General features: G+C 39.6%; 1 protein-coding gene and 1 pseudogene across 11 annotated transcripts in view; one reads left to right on the plus strand and one right to left on the minus strand.

The window, feature by feature from the left end:
- LOC134226083 (sodium/potassium-transporting ATPase subunit alpha) overlaps positions 1–23,631 on the minus strand; it is a 209,110-nt gene that overhangs the window by 78,772 nt on the left and 106,707 nt on the right. The window contains exons 1-3 of one of the 11 annotated variants that reach the window (XM_062706658.1): positions 13,685–13,836; positions 12,542–12,845; positions 11,596–11,826 (exon numbers count right to left, since the gene is read on the minus strand). The exons of 6 other annotated variants lie outside the window; for them this stretch is intronic. In XM_062706658.1, the coding sequence (XP_062562642.1) occupies positions 11,596–11,607 (12 nt within the window). In that variant the 5' untranslated portion in view covers positions 11,608–11,826; positions 12,542–12,845; positions 13,685–13,836. 4 more of the 11 variants (XM_062706666.1, XM_062706674.1, XM_062706683.1 and 1 more) reach the window with 4 other exon arrangements.
- Positions 4,548–5,902, plus strand: LOC134215844 (protein tumorous imaginal discs, mitochondrial-like; annotated as a pseudogene).

Consider the following 23,631-nt stretch of genomic DNA (forward strand, 5'->3'; position numbering starts at 1 on the left):
CAAAACAATGGACCGTACACATATTATGAAGTACAAGTATTTTATGTTGCAATAATGTTGTTGTAAAGTGGCACGTTCGCCCATTTTTTCATGAGTTCATAAGCCTAAATATAAATTGACCTTCCTCCTGTCCCTTTAAAATAAAGATTTGTTCCAAATAAGAATAAATATCTTTATGGAGCACTATACTGCAGACTTAAGGACACTCCTCACGAAATCCAAATTTCAAAGTGCTCGCGTTTTCGGCGGCACACGACTCGATACGGAGGCGACGTACAGCTGTCATTTTTTGTTGATTTAAATAGCTTTGATGCGTCGCAGCATGCGTGAAATAGTGAAAAATGACAGTTGTGCGTTGCTTCGGTATCGAGTGGTGTGCCCCCGAAAACGCGAGCACTTTGAAACTTCGATTCCGTGAGGAGTGACCTTGAGACATGTATTTGAGGAGAAGAAAATTTATGAAATATGCAAAACTGCCTACCGGTGGAAATCGAACCCACACCTACAGTACGCTAGACGAGTGTTCAAAAATTGCGGAACATAAAATGTTTAATCTTTCCCGTCAACTGTTTTATTTATTTATTAATAACACTAACGTCAACAACTTCGATTATTTGACATGTATTAGATCAACTTTCCAAAGAACTCATATGTTTGGTGCTTTTAAAGGCATAACCCCAAATTTAACTTTGGACTAATATTTGACAGATTTTGGAAGAGCATGAAGCTTATTCCAACGGCAGGTTCACCCAGCAGCATTTTATTGATTGTATGTTTTAAATTTCTGAAATAGTTACGAGGCGTCAAAACAAATGGATTGTCTGGGAAAGTTGATCCTAATTATGGCAAATAATCGACTTAGACAATAAAACGAGACGAGAACAGAATAGGCCATTCCCGTCAAAAAATTTCATTCGCTTAAACGATTCTTTATTTTATTTCAGGTCAACTTCCCAAACAACGCATAGTTTAAGTATTTTATAATTTTAAAGCAAACAATCGAGAAAGTCCGGTTTTTCAAGACTGACCTAACATTCGCCCGATTTCGAACGAACATCGGGTAAGTTTTTTTTAGACCGGTTCACACGTGCAGCACTTTTTCTGTTTCGATTTTTTTTCAAATAGTTAGAGGCTTCAAAAATATTTTCTTCTGGTTCTTCTGGTTGAATAATAGAATAAATCAAAGAATCGACTGAGACAATAAAACGAGATACAATTTTTGACGGGAAAGGTCAATTAAGGTGTAATTGTCATACGTAAACCAAATTTCGTGACAATCGGTTGAGGGCCTTATTTGTGGCAAATTAGTTCTAAGTGATGCAACTTAACTGTGGACACCCTTTAAGGTGGCTTTTCATAAAGCCGATAGTGGAAACTCTCAGGTGGCAACGATTAATCGGAATAACAAGTAATCGTCATCAATCATAGGAGAGTCTTCATCAGTGTTGGGATAAAATCATTATCTCAAAACTCATGGATGATTCAAATCATGCAAACATATCGGATTCGTCTCCCAGAAATTGGAAAAAATCCCGTCAAATTGTTTTATTCGCTCAATCGATTCTTTGGCTTATTTAAGGTCAACTTTCCCAAAGAACCCAAATTTTTGGAAGCCTCTAACTAGTTTTAAAATCGAAAACAAAAACCAAAAAAGTGTGAACCGGCTTGAAAAATTCACCCGATGTTCGTTCAAAATCGGGCCAACCTTCAAAAACAGCACCTTTTCGATTTTTTGTTTCTTGATTTCAAAAATAGTTAGAGGCTTCAAAAATGTGGATTCTTTGGAAAAGTTGGCCTCAAATGAGCCAAAGAATCGACTGAGATAATAGAACGAGATACAATTTTCAACGGGAAAGGTCATTCCATTTATGAGTTACATTATCATTTCGATCTTTCGTCTTTAGTAATTCTTTAGTAAAATTTAACGGCAGTGAAGCATAAAAAAGCAGAAATCCAGAAAATTTTTCATGAATTTTATGAAATAGTGTCAGTTTTAGGGATTTTCGGTTCCGTTTTGGTCGTCGTTGGGGAATACAACAATACGGTAGAAGAGAAAGGCATCTGAGTTTTTGTTTTCTCCAATTTAGTACCAAAAAAAGAAAAAAGCAGCGTCTATGCAGGTCTCGTATCAGGTTTCTACCTATTTTAATTGAACTTTCCTGTCCAAAATTGTGTCCCGTTTTATTGTCTCAGTCGATTTTTTGGCTTATTTATAGTCAACTATTCCAAAGAACCCATATTTTTTTAGGTCTCTAACTATTTGAAAAATCGAAAACAAAAACCGAAAAAGTGCTGCACGTGTGAACCAGCCTGAAAAATTCACCCGCTGTTCGTTCAAAATCAGGCAAACGTAAGGCCAATCTTGAAAACAGCATTTTGTCAGTTTTTTGTTTTAAATTTTAAAAATACTTCGAGGCGGCTAAAAATATGGGTTCTTTGAGAGCAAATAAACAAATTTCGGCCGGAGAGGTCAATTATGATTCTGTATTGATTTTCATATGATTCCAAAATTTAAGAAGTTATCGCCGTCGACGATGCGCTACTTTTCTAACCCGACAAAATTCTCAAATGAAAACTGCCACCATTATTGTCCGAGGGGAATGATTCTGCACAACACTGATCGTTAGTTCCATGTACCTAGCTTGATTACGGGACAGTGAAACCAATAGTACTGTTTAGAAGACAATGCGAATATCGGCAACAGAATCAGTTAACCACAAATAATAAGAAATTCTGTAAAAGCTAATAGCGAAATAGTGGATATCAATTACTTGATTCTTTATCCAAAATCAGCTAATTTGAAAATATTTTCTATGAATCCAAACGTATTTATTAATCCTTGATGTCAAAGTAAAAAAAATAGAAACTTTCCACAGATAAACTTCGCTAAACAAAAACATTCTAGTATTGCGCATAAATAGCAAAATTTTATTCCCACCTCGGCTACAAGGAGAAAGTTGTCATGTTGGTATCCCTGATTGTTGACAAATGATGTCGATTGGTTGTGTGCGTTGTGTGCGAGCACCAATATCAAAAAATAGAGCTTTTAACTGAAAATTTTATTGTCAAATGCTAATTTTGACAGTATTATAGATGTATGAGTGAATAAAATGTGAAAATGCTCTATCGCGGAAGCAGTCGCTGAAGACAAGTGTCAATGATTTCAGTGACGAAACGAAAATTTTCAATGCAAAAAGCAATATAAGCTGATTATGCCGAGACAAATACAGTGATCGATCGCTAATCGGGGCACGACCTCACCCCAACTAGCGAATACCGTTCGCTAATTGGGGCGTTTTGACAAGCGTCAATGTTGTTTACTTTTTGCATTGAACAAATTAAGGAAAATTTTACGTGCCAGAAAATATTGATCCCACCAAACACGGAAACAAAACGTCAACGCGTTTTTAACATCACATTCTGACGTTTATCTGCTTTTTAATTGAGGTTCGCCCCAATTAGCGAACCCCCCACTTAAAAGCGCCCAACTAGAAAAAAAAAAACCAATTAGCGAACGTTCACTGTATTAAAAAATGCCTTAGAGAATTAGGTCTTAGAGAATAGCAATATTCGGGAAATCGTAACCAGTAGACGTTATTCTAAGAAGAAGTCGAATTTTCATTTCTTTTTATTTTTTCATGGAAGGCTTCTTCTTTTCATATCGCTTGTTAAATAATAAAACAAAAAAAAAACAGCATCTCTATCTTCGACCTGAGGTCGCACAGACTGAATACTCAGCATCTAGCATTAGACAATGGACAGGACATTTACACAGCACCCAGTGGACCAGTGGAGAATGTTTCGTTTTACGAAAAGTTTTTTTCCTTACTAGGGCGAAGATCGTTCACTCCAAGGCACTCCGACTATCGCATTTTGTAGGAATTGCCACACTTCGGGCAACAACCCCCTCTCCCCTCTAAGCGTAACGTAATTTATGAATGCTTTCTATTGTCAAAGTAATTTCCTGTACTCGAAAAAAAAAAACATTTATTTTTGTATTGTCGGCGTAGCACCAACTTAGAATTCGGAAGTCGGGACTTTAGGCGAATCCAGCGCACTACTTCCGAAGTTGGGTTATTTGCCTGTAGCTGGAGAAAAACCCAAAAAACCCAACTTTGGTATAAAAAGCGTTCTAAGTTTATTCCGGATAGACAATATTTAACTTTTATTATGATTTGATGGGTAAAAATTGATATTTTAAGTAAAACTAGTTTGGAGTGTAATGTTTAGATGTTTGTCACCATCTGTCAAGTGGTTATCGAGATGACTTCCAGGCAAGAATTGCTTTGACAAAACATTTTGGATGTGCACGCTCATTTGAATCTACGCAAAAGTGAGTCAAAATGACTCACTTTAGTATTTTGATGGAAATGTCAAAAAGTGAGTAACATTATATTTATCAAGTGAGTCAATTTTCACTCACTTTTCAGAGTTTAAAGGATAACTCACTTTTGCGTAAATGTTTTCAAACCGTCAAACAGTTTGAAAATTTTCCATTAAAAGGTTATCATATTATTAAAAAGATTTTGAGTTTCGTTGTAAAATTGATGTGGTTAGCAAACCGTAATGGTGGTGATCTGGCTGGGCATGGTCTGCAAGGATTCTTGCAGAACTGGTAGTTCCGTAACTCGATCGATCCGGAGTTGTTTCGTTGATTTTTCGACGACGGAGGATTCAAGGCCGGATTCGATTATTTCTCCAATTATGGCTTTGATGGCGCCCAGGAACTAATGGAACTTGATAGCGCCCATGAACTCGACCTTTGCCCAAGCGGCCCGCGGTGTCATGAATATATGCCTCAAATGTACCGGATCATGATGCAAACGCGCACCAAGACCCAAGTGCCAGTACTGCAATGGAACCGCAATGGAGACTATCTTCCGGACCATTGCGTTTCACCTGTCGGTATTGTTAGGGACCGTGATTGTATATTAAAGATATTAACAGTTCATCGGACAGTTCATCGAAAGCGGGTATCCGTCCTAGTGCTGGCCGGCGTTGAGGATGGTCAGACGGTTTCAAAAAAGGATCTCTTCATTACATTCAAGTAAGTTGCTAAGATGGCTCGTTACGTGCTATTTTCCAACTGTGGATACTCATGTTGTTAAAAGCAACCGACAAAATTAGTGTTGTATTATTTGTATTCCTTAAATTGTAATACAACAATGAGTTTTTCATCGTTAGATGGTTAAAGGAACAAAAATAATGCGCTGTCTCCATTGTAATGTGTTATGAAATTATCCTTGTTTTATTTTTATATTCACAGCGTATATAGAAGTGTCGCTACTTCTGCCGACACGGTTCCGATGTGCACACCGAAGCAATCATTTTCCTCTCACAAGCGATCTTCTTTGGCTGGATACGGTTGCAGGGCGTCTACAAAAATCAAATCATCCAGGTGGTCTTGGATACTGACACATCGTAACACACCCGCATCTGTCTCCGTGGCAAGGGTCTTAAACGGGTCAATAACTGGCACCGGCGACGATTACGTTCAGTTGGAAATCCAGGTCCAGATCATACTGAACAAGCAGTAAGCTCTGATGCAGGTAATAGTGTTTGGTTCGGCTAGATGTTTTAATTGTGTTAATATTTATCCTCGACTCTTATTTATAGGCATACGCAGAATTGGAAGAAGATACACCCGGCCATGTAATGTCAATAAGAAAATGGGGATGTAATGCCAATAAGAAGAAGAAGACCCCCGGCCAAAGCATGGGCGTCACTTTCGCGACTGATGGTTAGTCCTGCTCTGATGGATCAGGCTCGTCTAGTTCTTCGTCAAACAACCCTAGAAGAAACCATTCGACGTGGTTTACGGCCACTGGAAATTGACATGCTTTTACAATGATGTGTTAGATTAGTAATAACTGATCTAGGAACCAGAAACAGAAATGTACTGTATTTCAAGTCAAATAATAAATTATTAAATGAAATAAGCGAAGCTTCTTTTTTTTTAAATAAAATGTCATTCCATTATCAATCAAAATGCACCCATCATTTTCAAAAGTGAGTAAGATCTACTCACTTTGGACAGCGAAAAAGTGAGTAGGTCTTACTCTAATTTTGACATAATGCTCATATACTCATAAGTGAGTAAACATACGGTTACTCAAAAGTGAGCTGTTCCACTTTTTTCCAAAGTGAGTCAAATTTGACTCACTTTTGAGTTGATTCAAATGAGCGTGTGGGGAAAACTCATCCCAGTTTCACAAGTGGATCGCGAAACAGTTGAGAATCGACAATTAGTTGGTGTCCCGTGTGGTAAAATCGTCCAAAAAGACCCAAACAAATCATGTGGTGAGCCGACAATGACCGAAAACAGACTCCGTGAACGTAAGGAGTGTGATGGATTACTTCTCGAGCAATCCGAACCGCTTGATTTGGAATGTGGCCAGGAAGGTCTGTTCTCCTGTTTGATTCGTTCGGCAGACAATAAGGCATTTTATGAGACAGATCGAAACAGCTTTTTTTCTCGTGTTTATCTACTTTGACAATTGGGTCCTAAAGCCCTACCTCGCTTATGGTTGCAAACGATAGTACATCGGTCAAGAACACTTGAACGGATGTTATGAAAATTCTGGTAAATATCTAAATCAGTAAAAATAATATTTTTGTGTTAAAGACATTGTAAGGCAAATTTCGGGCTGTGCAACATTTCAGAACGAATCAACCATCAGCCCAAAACGTCAGGCCCATATATTAACTGTCAAAGGTTTAGTCAAGTGCCCTGCGGTGTTTTAGGGGAAGAGGCCCCAAAACGCCCCCCCGATGCAAAACGCCTTTTGTGGTTTCCCTCATATTTACCGTCATTAATATGTCCGTAACAAAACTAGATCTAAAATTATGTAGGATAGGCGAAGAAAGTTTCAAAATAGTGCCTGGGAAGGTCGGAAAAACCGAAAATTTCCACAATTTGAAGAAACATCTAACATTTTGGCGAGGCAAAACGCCCTAGTGGCAATAACCTACAAAGTACTTGCGTCTCCACGGACTATCCATACTAGAATGCTGATTCGCCGACGCGTGGTACTTTGTTCCCTAGGAGCTGCCAGCTAAAAGGCGTTTTGCCTCATGAGTTTTCCGGCAACAAAATATCACCACTTTTTTGAAATGTGAATATTATCAATATGATTGAGATTTTTGACAATTTTCGAATGGCATCAACTAGCTAACTTGTTTAACTGATGCATAATGTAAAAATACCCATGAATAGCGTTACAAATAAGACAATAGAACAGTGTTTGCTTAGCTAGGGCATATTGCCCCCCTTTCCCCTACTAGTGCGTTTGAATCATATTATTCGGTACGTCAAACGAGACCGAAAATGTCGAGGAAGCATTTTTCATCTATTTTTAAATTTCAAATTAAACAATGGTCCTTTCAATTTCTAAGTGGAAAGAAAAATTGATGCGTTAATCATCCTGATTAACTTCTTCGTTCCATGCAAGAAAATCAAATATCGATGCTTCATTTTAGGACCCAATTCAAGACAAAATTTTCAAAACTACTTATCTGCTTTTGTAAACAAAGATTCGAATGCCGATTTGCCGAATCTGATAGCACTACCACGCAAACCAACAAGGCATTTTATCAGACAGATCGAAACAGCTGTTTTTCTCGTGTTTATCTACTTTGACAATTAGCGGGAGCCCGTTTGTTTGCTATTTTCGGGCATAATATTCCGATGGGTCCCATCATCAATTCTACCTATTTTACTTTTCGGCTATCAGGGCATTAGAACAAAGTTTTTCATATGATTCTTAAAAAGTGTCGTTAGATTATTCATACCATTGCATTCTAAGCATGAAATGCTGAAGAAAACACGAATGAAAAGTAAAACGTTACAAACATTATTTTGTGTTCGGACCTAACGGAATGTTCACGCAGAATCATTCCAAAACAAAACATTAGAGGTAAATAATCGGGCCACCGCGAAACGTCTCATAAAATGCCTAATGAATGGGCCGAAACAGTGTTGTGTTGAAGCATTATCAGACGATAATGATTGCGACAACTTCTCAAATTTTGTACTCAAACGATAATAAACACAGAATTTTCATTCAAACATTGAACTTTACTAATATCAGATAATTGTCAACAGTCCCGTTATTATCTTCTATTTGGCGTTATGGTTTCATGGTAGTAAAGAAAAAGAGTTCAAAATGTAGCGGTAAATGCTTTAAATCAAGATACGATTTTCAAATGATTCTTAATCGCTGGCGAGTTTTTATCATTTGATAATTTAAAAGTAATATCGCGGGTGAGTTTGATCATCCTTGATTTTTTGAAAATTTGATTTTCCCATCCCTGGGCCGGAGTTCATGTTGTCAAGGTAAGGTGCAATCATTAACGCGGACACCAAGCAGATCACTGGCCGGGAGTTTTCCCTCGGTGGGTCCAGCCTGGATGTTCTGGAGAAGGTCCGGACGAAGAAGTACTTTGACTTGTGCATGCGGCAAATTCAACGAGCGAGCAGTACGTAACGACCAACGGCCAAATATGTCAAAAAAAAAGCATGTCTTCAGAAGCTGCCTTCCTCCGCTCTCGCGAAGGTCAAACTCTGTTTTTGCCGGAACTGGCATTACGCGAAACGCGGTGATGCAGTTGAAGGGAGCCACACGAGGTTGTTTTTGCTCCGAAGGGGCAAATCCTTCGAAACTTAGCCCAATAGAAAAATTGTGGGCGATCATAAAGGACAAGCTCCGGAGAACATGGCAGGTTTACGAAAACGACAAGTATCCACTCTTTATTCTTTCTGTAAGTCTGTAAGAAATATGTTACTTTCTTGTTACTCGTGTTGAAGAAAAATAGAAAGAAAATGTTTGCCAATAATGAAATAAAATCTTCCAGAACCGTCTTACGGGGTTTAAGATATGATCATTTTATATACTTTTTTATTAAATGCCGAAAACACTATCACCTTAACCTCTCCCTTTGAATCCTATTCCGTGGTTTACATGTTTCCATGTCAAGACTTTTCATTTTCATTTATCATTTTAAAGGGATCTCACGAAGTATTGTCAGAAAGTTTAACTTCGACAATTCATCACAATCTATTTCAAAGCTCAGACACAAAGCCATGTTTTTGATAAACATTGATCTTCGATCGGACAAGCCAATGAAAATAAATAAAATTAAGTAGCTCATAGGAGTTTTGTTGAAAAAAATGCTCTGACGATTCCGAATTGTTAGTCTTTGATTTGAAGATTAGCTCCTTACCTGCTAGCTTACCACAAATAGTAGTATTACGCTAATGAGACGGTTCAACACTTAAATGACGGCACGTTTTGACCATGTTTAAGTTGCCTAAGTCCAGAGTTTCTGCTCAATGGGCCGAATCTTTCATTTCGCATTGGTGAATGTCAGTTTTATAATTAATGTATTAGTGCTGTCCAATGAGAGCGTGAAGTAGCTCGAAGTTTCTCCCTGTCCTGTTCATGCCCATTTGTTGACAAAAAAGAACGAGCAGGACGGGAACAACTTCGAGCTACTTCGAGCTGCTCATTGGACAGCACTATTATGTAAAACATTTGAACATTTTTGGACAAAATATTAGTTTAATTATTATTGGTATCAAGTAATAAAATTAAGGAAACAAAATCCAGAAAAAAATGGAATTTTTCGTTATCATAAATCTGCTTGTCTCAGTATGGTTGAAAACAAACGGAGTTAAAGAATTTCATTTTGATTGAGTTTTGTAATAAGCAACTTACAGCTGACCTGGAACTAATGCTCTGATCGAGACAGCAAAATTAAATGCGAAATTTGAACCCTTACTCGACTCTTATCGGCATCCGGTTCGCACAAACCGTGCTTCATTTTTTCATTGATCGACAAATATATTTATTTGCCTCTAAATAGTCTTCCGAACTAATGACAGAATGGGGTTATAAAAGAATATTATTTTAGTTTCTTATATATTTTTTTTTCTATTCAGTTTCCCACCGAATTATGATAATATCTGATCACTGGAACTAATGACAGAATGGTTGCCAATTTCCCATAGCCGTAGCCTTTAATGTGTTTTCCAGAGAATTACAATCATGGAATACCCGACAATAAGCAAAGTATGAGTAAAGAATCGCAGACCAGACTTCCGAATGAATCTCAGACCACATTCCAGAAAAAAATAATAGATCAAATGTTGACCATCGATAGATCAAAGAACAGTAGTACCCTAATTTTTATTGGAAAATTTCAAAAATATGGAAACAAACGTTCTATTCATGTTTATTGTTACTTCTAACATTCGCTACTTTCATTATGACTAACTATTAAGGTGGTCAATCATGCTCAGTGACATTTGTAAAAAAATCCAATTCAAGTGACATCAAATTTTAAATTAAAAAAAAAACAAGAATTTTTGTTCTCAGCAAGTTTACGAGTTTTGGTGCACCTGTGAGTACTTCTGTTTGTGATTCAATACAACAATGTATTTATCAAATAAATTTTACCTCAACAAATGCAGTAATTATGTAATAATTTTTCATTCATTTCTGAGTGAGTATGCACGAACAGATATGGAGAGGATACGCATGGTACATTGTACCCTACTATTGGACCCTAGTTATTGGAATTATTGACTCAGCGTACGTAATATTGTATCTAGTTTACCAAGGCTTTTCCCAAACATGATGAATATCTGAATATATCGAATATTCCTCCAACATCCAAATGCGTTATAAGTCCACAACTTTTTACAATGCTGGAACAATAATTTCTGTGTCATACGGCAATGGTAGAAAATCCGCTGTGTTGCCAAAATTTTCATAGAATATAAAGCATATTTGAAAGCATGATAACGAAAAACGTATGTACATTATAATATTTTAATGTGTATATGGTCAAAATTGTGTTTGAAATTTATTTAAACGAATGTGAAGACATGTTTAAGTCTGCCTTAGATTAATTAGTAATTCCATATTAGTCTGCAATTGTTTTGTTTCAAATTTTCATGTAACTATTTTGTTCTAAAATGCGTAATATTCTCAAAAAGAAATGAAGTTCACGTGATAAAAGATTGTTTCGTACTGTCTAAATGATCTTCCTTGGTAAGGTTCATGTAACAAAAACCCTTCAAAAATACAAAAAAAAACTTTTATTGTACTAAAACGATGACTCAACTAGGAGGAGTATTTTTTCTCCCTCTAGATTAATCAATACGGTTATGCAATTGTACACGAGGACAAATGCTGTGAAAGCCGGTGGAAGAACAAAATAGCGCTGTGAACGAGTTCCCATCCCGAACGAAACGACACAGTCCTTCGGCTTGTTCTCTACATCTGATTTTCATACAAGTTATGATAACTTTTTCGCAACGATTACCCCAAAAACTGCTGGGCGTCGTTTTGTCTGGAGAAAAAAACGAACCAATGCACTTCCCGACATTGCAACCGAATTGCAGTGTGTTACATAACGGAGCAGAATCGTCCCTTTTGCTGCTGCCCGAAGAATCAGCCTTTCCTTCCAGCAAGCATTCACCGAAGTGCGAATCGAATCTCGTCGTAATGTTTGTGGGGACCTTGGGGGGGGGGATCAATTTCGCAACGGATTGTTCCTCCGAAGACTATTAAAACCGTGCGTTGTACCTACCTCGGAGGACATGACCTAGGGCCAAGTGGGCTCTGGCTGTCTGGTGTGACGATTTTCGGTGGAAAAAAATGCGCGGGGGATTCCCTCGTGAAAAAAAAAATCAAATCCTCAGCCGAAGCCGACGGACGGTTCTTTATCTAAGGTTGCGCAACTATTTTTCTTCTGGCCTTCTGTTCTGTTGTCGAGCGGGATCCTCCAAGTGTCTCCTTATTCTGCCGCTGCTCCTGCTACCTGAAGATGAGGGGTTGTGGGTCACTCACGAGAAAAACTCCCTTAAAATGACGTGAGTTGCAGGGAAATGCGAGTGCCATACGAGATATTGAACAGAACGTTTTGAGGGTGAGGAAAAAAACGGCGACAGTACGCTCTTTTTTTGTGTCACACCGCGGAAAACTACCAACCTCCGACAGGAGGGAGAATGAGTGCCCCATTTTCTTCTTTGAGGGTTTGTTGTTTTCGGTTGGAGGTTTTTCGCGACGGTGAGTGCCAAAGGAGAGGAATTCCTTCCGCCTAAGAAGTGCGCTCTTGGCCTACTTGGATGCGGCGGGAACGAACGAGGGGATCGCTTTTCCGAGTTTTTTTTCCTCCCCAACGAACGGTTCAACACGGCGCGGCAGTAGCGAAGGGAAAAAAATCGGCAAAAACTTTTATTATTAAATACCCTAAAAATAAATTTTCTACTTTGGCTTAATTCCTGACTTCTAACATACGCGAACGAGTAAAGAAAAGGGGGCCACTGTCGACGGCGATCAGAAGGCCGCTCTTCAATATTTTATTTTGCTGTCTTGTGTTTTCTGTACCCGACGTGTGAGAGCGAGGATCTTGTATTTTGGTGTAATGAGAACATGATTTTGTTTGGTTAAAAATAATTTTCGCTTGGTCGGTATTTGTTTGTATAATGAAGCGGATTTGAAACGGCGTTCAATATATTCTATGGAAAACGTACTTTTTCAGCTCCTGTTTGACAACTTCAACTTCCTTGCTGGGGGAGATGCTTGCGAAGGGGGATGCTCCTGGGGCGCAGGGATCCTTCCTTCTCGGCTGGGGCGGGGTGGTAGTGTTCGTTACTCCTTGGAATTCCCTCCGTTCACCAGCTTTCTTCCACTTTCGTAAAATCGATTTTCCTACAACACTTTTCTTTCCTTCCTTGCTTCTTCTCTACACGCGCTCTCTGCTCTTCTTCGTTTCTTCTCACACTGTCATTTTTCTTCGATCGAGGGGGAAATTCTTCACTCTATTCTCAAAAGGCCCTGCAATTTAATTAATTGAAGATACGTTTTGTTTCCATTAAGAATTCACTTCACTCGGGTATTCACAAAGTGCTTAGACAGCACGGGAAATTCCAGCTGGAACCGCGGCACAATCTTCTTACTCGGAGGGGAACTTTCTTCTCAAACACAAGCACAAGTCCACTGCCATTTAGTGATTAAGAGTCCGTCCGTTCCACTAGGGAAGAAAATTCCCTTTTTCTCAAGTCGAAGATCGGTTTTCCACTGCGCTCTGTTCCACCTTTTTCCCTTAAGCCCTGGCTGATTATTCCCAACTTCTTGTAAATCACGGACCGTGTACTCGCACCGGAGAGCACGCGGAGAAAAGTGACCGTTCGTTGATGGACAGCGATAGTCTCTAGGCCCAACTGCGGTGCCCGTATCTCACGAGATCCCACTTCACTCACTCCCTGTTTCTGCGTGTCTCTCGTAAGGTGGCAACCGCCCGCTCACCAACACTCATCCTCTCAGGGTGGACTACGCGACAGGCAGCTGTGAACGCCACTCGGCAACTCAAACCGCGGAATCCTTCCAGCGAACTCTGGCTCTGTACCCGACGACTCCTGGTCTTAGTCCTGCCGAGTGGCCCAGCCATGCATTTCGCGTAACCCACCGTTGAGCAATCGACTCTCATCCAAAAGCTCGCTAAGAGTCCTTGACAAGCACTCAGTTCGCGAGAGATCCATCAATATCCTTTATGCGCACTCTTTTCAGGAGACACTATTCCAGTGAAGAAAATCCAAATCGAATTCCGATTTTTCCGAACTAAGATTCACTTAATTGCGGGTTTTATCTTAAAATTATTTAGCACCACTTCGTACCGTTTCGAGGGGGATGTTACGATAAGTAGAGTAGAGTAGAGCAGCACAACACCACCACACCACACTGAAGAGGCAAGACGGAACGCGACCTGCTTCGAACGTGTACGGCGCTCAACTGAACGCAACCTCGCATCCACCGTATGGTTTTAGTTGGCCTCTGGTTGGTTAAGGTGGAGCGAAAGCTCGGCAACTGATGTTCGCTCTCCGTCTCGTTTCGCTTATCCGTTCTCAACCGCTCATCGGCGACGGCTGTTCGTTTCGTTGAACAGTTTGGCCATGACGTCACACTGCGTCACGTAGTCGCGTGTTTCTCCGTTCGCTCATTCTCACATCCGTAGCTCTCCGACGACGTCGTCGTCGTCGTCGTCGCTCACCGGACCAACAACGCCGCGATGGCTGATTGGAACAAGGATATTAACTGACTGGAGTCCTCAGCGCGGCAGGCGGTGACCGCGGAGGCAGTGGCGGCGTCGCGTCGCGTCGTCCACGGCAAGCGAAGCAGGGGCCAAGCGCTACTTCGACGACCGCGGGAGCATACATAAGAAGGATTGCATAATGATTTACCCCACCTTTCCGGTAACCCCTTCGTTTGAAAAGTTGCACACATGCGGCGGGCTTACATAACGTTCTTGTTCCTGTTTCTATCGGCGGTTTGCCTACCAGCTTCATTCTAAGTCTAGAATGACTCTTTCCTGGATTGAAGCATTGGGTGCGTATGGCCTGACATGTTTATAAGTTAAAGAGGATTATCGATGTGGCCAATGTATTGCCTCATTTGTTAGAAAAAAGGCCGGTCCTGTACCAAAACTATATGCTGGTGAATATGTCTTCATGTGTTTGCAGCCCAAATGGAGCAGCCAACTGGGCGTCCTACACCCATTATTATTGGATTTCGTTCGACAGGAAGGAAACTCGGAAACTCTCACACCCAGTATAGTGGGGAATCCTCGACCGAGGAAGACGATTTGGATGAAGTATTGATTCGCTTTTTGTGGTTACATCGCGGCCAGTAGCAGCGAAGAACTCAAAGCAAAATATTCGAACGGTGAAGCGTCTAGCAATTTGCCGATGACACACGTGTGCTGCTGTCCGAAGGCGAATGGAAATAATGTTGTGCTCGCTGTTATACCGGTCTGTCAAAACTGGGGTGGCATTGTGCATCTCGATTCGAACGTAATTCTATCGAGTCGAACATGTTTGGCATTACGGCTTTCGATTCGATCTCGAAAACGACTCATCGTTCGAGTATGCTCGAGGAGGTACAAGAATAACGAGATGTTTTGGCATTATGGAGACTCGATACCACACTGAAAAACGACTCATGTCGAATGAAAATCACTCGTCACCTTTATAGCTTTCGAATGTTGTTCGAGAGTCATTTCTTGCTGAAAGTTTTTCATTATATTTGTTATTATTTTCTACGGAAGAGAATAAATGTTTCAATATTGTATCTTGAAGGAAAAAATGTCATTAGTATACCTACTTTTATAGTTTCCAGACAATATGCAATCTCTAATTATCCCGAAATCCTCGTAAAAAAGACTTAAATAGTTTGTTTGCAGTTTTCACGTATTTCTTGACGATTTCGTGAAAAATCTATGGGGAAAATCTGCTTAAAAACGTATATATTCCAAAATCTACGTAAACATAGTTGAGTCATAAAAATAAAAATTAAAAAAACGCGCAAGAGATGAAGTGCATTTAACTAAAACACATGGAAACATCAAAGTAATTTATTATCGAATCCTTCTTTAGCTTTAAATTATTTAGCCCAAAATTGGGTCTGTGGCATAAACTCGAATAAATATTATAAATGCTAGAGCATTTGATGAGTTTGATTGGTCTACGCATGCGGTCTCGTGTACTCAGACGACTAATGACGGTGGAAGACCGACACTTGATTACAATTAGAGCAATCAAAGTAATCAAATGCCTTAGCCAAGCAAGCCTTTGGCACAAATCCGACCAGCCCGTTGTTGTTGGGGGCATAGAGTGTGATCCTCTCGATTAATAAACAATGTGCACTCGCTTGACAGTGGATATACAACAGTAAAGCACATGTGAAGATTGGACAAATCAAGCATCCGAAAGATATTCAATTTTCAAAAAGAGCTAACAGAGGTTGAGGTTGGAATTTGGATTTTGATGGCTTTTCCGCAAACGTGACCTTTAAGTGGTCTTGTTGTGTAGGGGTTATCACGCCTATCTAGAGAGTAGGAGGTTGAGCCTCCTAGACACGTGGATTCTTTTCCGCAAATTTCATATCAATTTGTCCATTTAGAAACATGTGCTGTGCATATGCACAGCCAAGACATTTAACAAAAAAAATGGTTTTCGTACGGCCGAGTTGCCGAATAATATGCAATTAAAAATAAAACTTATAATTTGTGTCGTAACTATATCTCAATTTATAAAACATGTCGTATCGGCATAATGTTTTAATCGGTTTCAACTGCTCAATAAATAATATTGCTTTTATAGTCATTGAGCACGATTTGCTTGTTCATAAATTAACTGCCAATTCATGCCCTGAAGGATGCCTTTCCAACAGGCAACATGCTACACGCAGATGAAATTACTCTTATTCTCTCTGTTTACTCACATTCGCCATGCGCTGAAGGTTATTCTCTCTGTTTACATTTCGTTTGACAGAACATACTCGATTGAGCTAGTACAGCACCATTCGAAATCTTGTACTGCGACTGAATGAAGTCGAACGAAATACATAATGCCGCATTTTTTTCGAAACGAATGCAAAAACGTACGAATCGAGTGATTCGATTCGAGATGCGCAATGTCACCCCTGGTTTACTGCTGTTTGTTCGGACACGTCCAGTGTCTGGCAACTATTTGCCAATACTCTTGAATATATTAACCGGTCTCGTTTAGAAGGGTGCCGATTGTTCTTGGATTGGTTGGGCAGTGTCGGTGATCAGTCTACAAAGTTGTAGCAAGTTCTCGTCAGATTTATGGGCCAAATCTAACATTGCTCTGTCTATAGAAACAGCCATAAACTGCCTAAGTTTCACTGGTCGTCATTCTTGCAAAACAAAATTCAACTGGCTATTTGGAACAATACTTTGCAGGGTAGTCAAAATTTTATAAGACTTCGTTGCTAGAGATGGAATAATTTTCAAGAATATTTTAAATAAAAAAGCCTCGGGATATGCTTACAAAGAATCGCCTGATAGACATCAGACAAAGTCTGGAGTTTATTCGAACGAACCCAATAATTATAATTTAATTTAATAAAATATGTTTAAGCAGAAACAAAAGAAAAATGTATTGAAATATGAGGAAACCCAGCATCATTTTTTTTTTCAATTACTTGGTAATGTTGCGCCGATCATTTAGTAGTTTGTCAGTAACTCATTCCAGAGGCTGAATTTCAAACTGTGTTGTAAGGTGGAAGTGCGAAGTTTTTCTACAACTTTGTCTAACAGTTCGTTATTCGAATTCCACTAAACGGAATTATAGCGAAAGCTGCAGTAATTTGAATTAAATGATTGAAATTTTGTTATCATTCAGTACAAGTTACTGCAAATAGCGAATTAATTCCGTTATAAGTGGAATTAAAACAACGAACTGCTGAGCGTGAGGTTAAAAAGCAATTTCGGACGATAAATGGCGCATTCAGTAGTGAAGATTTGATGTATCGTGCGTCTCCATCTAGTTGTTGCCTTTTCTCTGCATTTTGTGGAACGCCCTCTTCTGCAAAGCCGTTGTGTCCCGTAAATCGTTTCTGTCCTGCTCTTTGATCAGAATTATTGAACATTACTTAAAAGACAGGAACACCGTCTTCGACCAGAGGTCGTACAGACTGAACACTTAACACCTAGACAACGGACAGGACACATAACACCCAGTAGACCGATGGAGAATTTTTCGAACACAAAAAGTTTCCTCCTTACCGGGGCGGGAATCGAATCCACGCTGCATAGCTCATGCGTCTAGACCAGCGGTTCTCAACCTTTTTCTTGGGAGGTACCCCTTCAATCTTATGCTTTCATTGAGGTACCCCTATTTTAATTTCGCTGTAAATGAAAATAAGCGTATTTCACAAGATATATTGAAAAAAAAACAACAAAACTAAAAAAATGCCTGAAGTTTTTATTATTCCGTGAAACTTTTTTAATAAAATTATACGTCAAGCTTCCCACAAAACTTTTGAAGGCTTCAGAGCCTCTAGGAAGGAAGCTTCAAGCCTCCCGAAACTAGGATTACGACTTACGGGCCTCTTGAGGCATCCATGCATCTTGAAAGAAGGCTTTTAAGCCTCTCGAAAGAAGGAGGCTTCCGAGCCTCTTGAAAGGAAGCTTCAGAGCCTCTTGAAAGGAAAATTCCGAGAATCTTGAAAAAACGTTCCCGAGCCACTTGAAAGGAGGCTTCCGAGCCTCTTGAAAGGAGGCTTCCGAGCCTCTTGAAAGGAGGCTTCCGAGCCTCTTGAAAGGAGACTTCCGAGCCTCTTGAAAGGAGGCTTCCGAGCCTTTTGAAAGGATGCTTCCGAGCCTCTTGAAAGGAGGCTTCCGAGCCTCTTGAAAGGAGGCTTCCGAGCCTCTTGAAAGGAGGCTTCCGAGCCTCTTGAAAGGAGGCTTCCGAGCCTCTTGAAAGGAGGCTTCCGAGCCTCTTGAAAGGAGGCTTCTGAGCCTCTTGAAAGGATGCTTCCTAGCCTCTTGAAAGGAGGCTTGAGCCTCTTGAAAGGAGGCTTCCTGAGCCTCTTGAAAGGAGGCTTCTGAGCCTCTTGAAAGGAGGCTTCCTGAGCCTCTTGAAAGGAGGCTCTGAGCCTCTTGAAAGGAGGCTTCTGAGCCTCTTGAAAGGAGGCTTCTGAGCCTCTTGAAAGGAGGCTTCTGAGCCTCTTGAAAGGAGGCTTCCTGAGCTCTTGAAAGGAGGCTTCTGAGCCTCTTGAAAGGAGGCTTCCGAGCCTCTTGAAAGGAGGCTTGAGCCTCTTGAAAGGAGGCTTCCGAGCCTCTTGAAAGGAGGCTTCCGAGCCTCTTGAAAGGAGGCTTCCGAGCCTCTTGAAAGGAGGCTTCTGAGCCTCTTGAAAGGAGGCTCCGAGCCTCTTGAAAGGAGGCTTCCGAGCCTCTTGAAAGGAGGCTTCCGAGCCTCTTGAAAGGAGGCTTCCGAGCCTCTTGAAAGGAGGCTTCCGAGCCTCTTGAAAGGAGGCTTCCGAGCCTCTTGAAAGGAGGCTTCCGAGCCTCTTGAAAGGAGGCTTCCGAGCCTCTTGAAAGGAGGCTTCCGAGCCTCTTGAAAGGAGGCTTCCGAGCCTCTTGAAAGGAGGCTTCCGAGCCTCTTGAAAGGAGGCTTCCGAGCCTCTTTAAAGGAGGCTTCCGAGCCTCTTGAAAGGAGGCTTCCGAGCCTCTTGAAAGGAGGCTTCCGAGCCTCTTGAAAGGAGGCTTCCGAGCCTCTTGAAAGGAGGCTTCCGAGCCTCTTGAAAAGAGCATTCCAATCCAATTCAAGGAGACTTCCAATCCAATTGAAGGAGGCTTACAAGCCCAGTTTTTTGAGTAAGCTACTGACTTACCTGATGTGATATATTCTTTTAAAACAATCAGATTTTATTTCTAGTGAGCGTGACAGACATTTTGATGTAATGTGCTATCAGATATTTCTATACGGTGATCTGCATAGAATTTCTAGCAATGGTAGAACCACCATTAAACCATTTCTAAAGAAATTTAATTCCTGAGGAACTTGTGTGATAATCGCTTGATGATTTCCTTCAGAAATATTCGGAAGAATTTCTGGAAAAATATCCGAAGCAGTTCTTGGAGAAGTTTGAAGGAAAATCCCAAACAGAATTTCCGAGGGACAAAAACGATTCCTAACAGAATATCCTGATGTATTCCGGAAAGAATATGTTTGAAATTTTTAATGCAATTCTGGTCTTATCTCCGGAAGAATTTCTGGAAGAATTTGCGAGAGAATTTTCGCAGGGTTTCAAGGAAGGCTCCGTTACTCTATGCTTTATTATAGATTTATATAATAACTGTCTGTTGCGGTTTCACTGAAACCTCTAAAAACACTACTTCGCATGCAAGCATACATAATTTTTCTAGTACATCTGAAGTACTTTGTTCATATAAAAAAACTCTAAAACCAATTCAAATTTGTCACATGCTAATGGTTGAAACTTTTGTTACGCTTTTGGGGCGTAAAAAGCGAGATCGCTAAGTTGAATTTTAAGGGAGCGTAGGTACAAGAAGGTAGCGTAGAAAGAGATTTTACAGTAAATAAATGACCTGGTGGTGGCATGATAATTCTTCTCTTATCGGAGGACGTAATCAAGTTTGCTATCTGATAACATCAAATAACCGAAAAAGCTGTCGGTTGCTATCACAAACTTATACCAAATTAAACTCTGAATTCATTCAATAGATTGCTGTTGGCCAAGTTTTATTACTCACTGTTCCAGTTATATTGTTGGATGAAAACAATTTTTTTTTTAATTTTTTTTAAATCTATTCAACCTTGCTTAAAAAATACCAAATTTGTATTAGCTAAAATTCTATTATAAATATTATAAACTAAAAGTTATTATATAACCTTTACCTACATCAATGCCAGATACAGTGGACTGCTATCGAAGCAAACATTTCATAATAAAGCTTCAGTCATTCTTTCGACTATTATCTCACTCACATCCCAAACCCAATCCCAAGCCAATTCTACCCACCCACAACACCATCCAAAAAGCGACATCATTTACTCGTTCGGGCAGCATTAGCATATACAGTTCATGACGCGCTCACTTGGCCAGTTTCACGAATTAAACCCAATTACGGGCCATTTCCGCGCGAGCACACGTTCAGCTGGATGGCCGCCTGGACTGACGACGAACTGCCGTACCGGCGACTAATAATGTGTATCAGTATCAAGACCATTCGGCCCGAACGCGAATTACGTTACTTAAGTGTTCTATCTAATATTCGGTTCGATCACAATTCACAATAACGCTGCTGCGCTAGCAAGTTGACGGGCAATAAGAGATGGACGAACGAACGACATAAGCATTAGGCATTGTATGCTCTGGAATTAGGCAAGCCTCCGCTTCCGCATCGGATTATCTACCTCCCGGTCGTCGGTGGGTTTATTCCGTCGGTACTGACACACGATTCCGTCGGTACTGATGACACACGAATAATAACAGTTTTCGCAATTATGATTCATGGTCACTGCCGTTGCCTGCCGGACCGGTTTCGGTTTCTGTTGTTGTCAGGTTGTTGGGGCCGTCGTCGGTGTCAGTCGACGCGGTAAACGAGGTGGTCATGAATAGGTGCTACTTATTTATGCTCAATTATGTTTACAATCCTAAAACTACTTTCAGGGTTAGTTTTCGAAAACCGGAAAGAATTGCAAATATCACCAGAGGATTGTTTGAATCTAATAATGTTTTCATTTAACTATACATTGAGGAAGTGCTATTTTTATAATCCCTTAGTATCTGGTGAACAATGTCGGTAATAGCGATCGCCATCTTGTTAAAATCAGATTTTCACTGCAATCGCATCAAACAGCGAAGACTTTTCATCATTGTATCTTAGTAAATATCCATAATGACTTAAATTATTTTTTAAATGCTAACTAATAGTTAAGAAAATTATTTTGAGCTTTTTAGTGGAATATCTTCACTTGTCATAAGACGAGTTTGTACAATCCCATTTAATTCCACCACTTAATTGTACCTTGATAGATACGTATTTCGACCTCAACAGTAAGGCCGTCTTCAGTGTCTCGTACTTGACTCGACTCGATTCGATGGAATTGTACAAACTCGTCTTATAATAATTGCTAACTAATTATTAGTCTAATTGCCATTCAAACAAATCTACACTAAATTGTTTTTCAAGAAAAGTCGAGATGATTTATAAAAGGAACCTTGAGGACCATCCTCACGGAATTAGAAACTGAAATTACTCGCGTTTTCAAGGGTACCTCATTCAAAACGGAAGTCACGCACAACTGTCATTTTTCTTATTTCACCCTTGCTGCGACGCAGCAAAGCTGAAATATTAAAAATGACAGGTGTGCGTTGTTTCCGCATGGAGTGTTGTGCCCTTAAAAACGCGAGGATATTTTGTATTGTAATCCGTGTGAATTGTCCTTAAGCATGTTCTACTTTCTACAATCTTTTTTTTCTCCTGGCTGAGCTGTTTAATCCCCACAAAAAAAAAAACAGAATGCCATTTTAAGATCAAATTATTTTTAACATTTTTAACGCATGATAACAATTCTAGATTCCAAAATCCAAATGTAAATCCACGTTTGTGAGATCTAATGTAAACAAAAATGAATACGAACATAAGCTAACTCAAATCGAATTCGGTAGTTGAACCGAATTTTAAAAAAACAAAAGAATGCAATCCACTTTTAAACATACAATTGTTAATAAAGTACAAATTGAAATCAAAACCGAAAGTATTTAATTCAAAGTTAATTTCCTATTTCATTCTAAACCCAAGTGACAATCCACTTTCAAAAACCAATTCATATTTTAATCTCATTGATTCTAGTAATTCCACTTTCAGATCCACAAACAAATGAGAATAATTTTGGGATCAAATATTGTGGAAAAAAAAAAGTGGGAATAATGTCTCTCGTACTTGAGGTGGGTGCAATGTTGAGAGTGTTGTCACATGACTCCGCAAAAGCGGTCAGCCTCTCACAGCTGTATACTCAATAATTTCGGCTGGAGATAAGAGTCGTTCTTTTGACGTACTACGGCGTTTATTATTGGTGAACCACGTAAAAAAGCAACGATGCGGGAAAAGGCTACGTGTGATATCTCGAATATGGCTGCTAATTTATTATTATCTATAGAAGTGGCGGGAAAGTTCGTGTATTTTCCAGATATATTTAGAATTCAGCATCGAATTTATAGTCTAGCATAAATTTTCCGTAGTGATGTTGTACTTTGGATTCAATAAATTGGCAATATTGCACTGAAGAAAAAAAAAACTACTTTTATTTCGTAACGCTGTGGATCATTGTGGACCATCTTCATAGTGGTTTTAGCCAATACACGGATCTCAACTATCCTGAGATTCTACGCAGAAAAGTACAATCCGAATGCCATGCTTATGACAAAGGCACGTTCAACAGTCATACTATTTTGTGACAAAATGTTATTTTTGAAATTTCAAATGAATAGATTTCATGAATAGATTTCAAATGAATAGAATTATGGATCATATGGAGAGAAAATCTCGATTGAAGGATTAATGGATGACTAAAAGCAAATTTTCGGAATGTGAGACAGGCAGAACCAAACTATTTGGACATCCGCCCAATATATTCAATATCAGTCAACGAAACAAAAAGGGCTGTGGCGAAACGAAGTGTCGCGATCTAATCCAGTCATTCCTACAAACAGCAAGCTTTTCTTCCCGGCGGCCATCTGACTGGCAAATAGAGTGTTCAAACCGTTTGTTCATCTTAGGAGCGGAGAGGCCTTTTCACTAAAAAAAAGATTCTAGCCTCCCACAAGGGATCATTTTGCTGTCTATCGTTCATATAGTCTGTTTTATTTGGTCCACACTCGAAACTCGTAGTTTTCTCGCTCAGTTTTAAATCTCATTACTATCTGAAATAATTTTATTTCAATAATTCTTCTATGATCTTTCGCCAATTTTGAACCTCAGAGGCTTTTGGCTCCGGCATCGATTTTAATTTCTTGGAATCTTTTCGCTTTTCTTCATTCTTGAGGTACATCTGTACTGCGATCTGTTTGCTTGAGCATCCACCAACAATCTCACCCGTAAAATCTCGAAACCCTCTTACTTTATCAATGCCAAAATCATGACATTTTCAAAACCTCAGATTTCTATGGCTTCAGTTTTTGGTTGAACATTGTGGTAGCCGACTTACATATTTAACAGATTGGAGCAATTTTACCAAAACTTTAGAATCCTTTTTGCACTTCCATTAACTCTAAAACCGCAGTTACTCCG

This window comes from Armigeres subalbatus, chromosome 1 (assembly GCF_024139115.2).
Source record: "Armigeres subalbatus isolate Guangzhou_Male chromosome 1, GZ_Asu_2, whole genome shotgun sequence".
NCBI lineage: Eukaryota > Metazoa > Arthropoda > Insecta > Diptera > Culicidae > Armigeres > Armigeres subalbatus.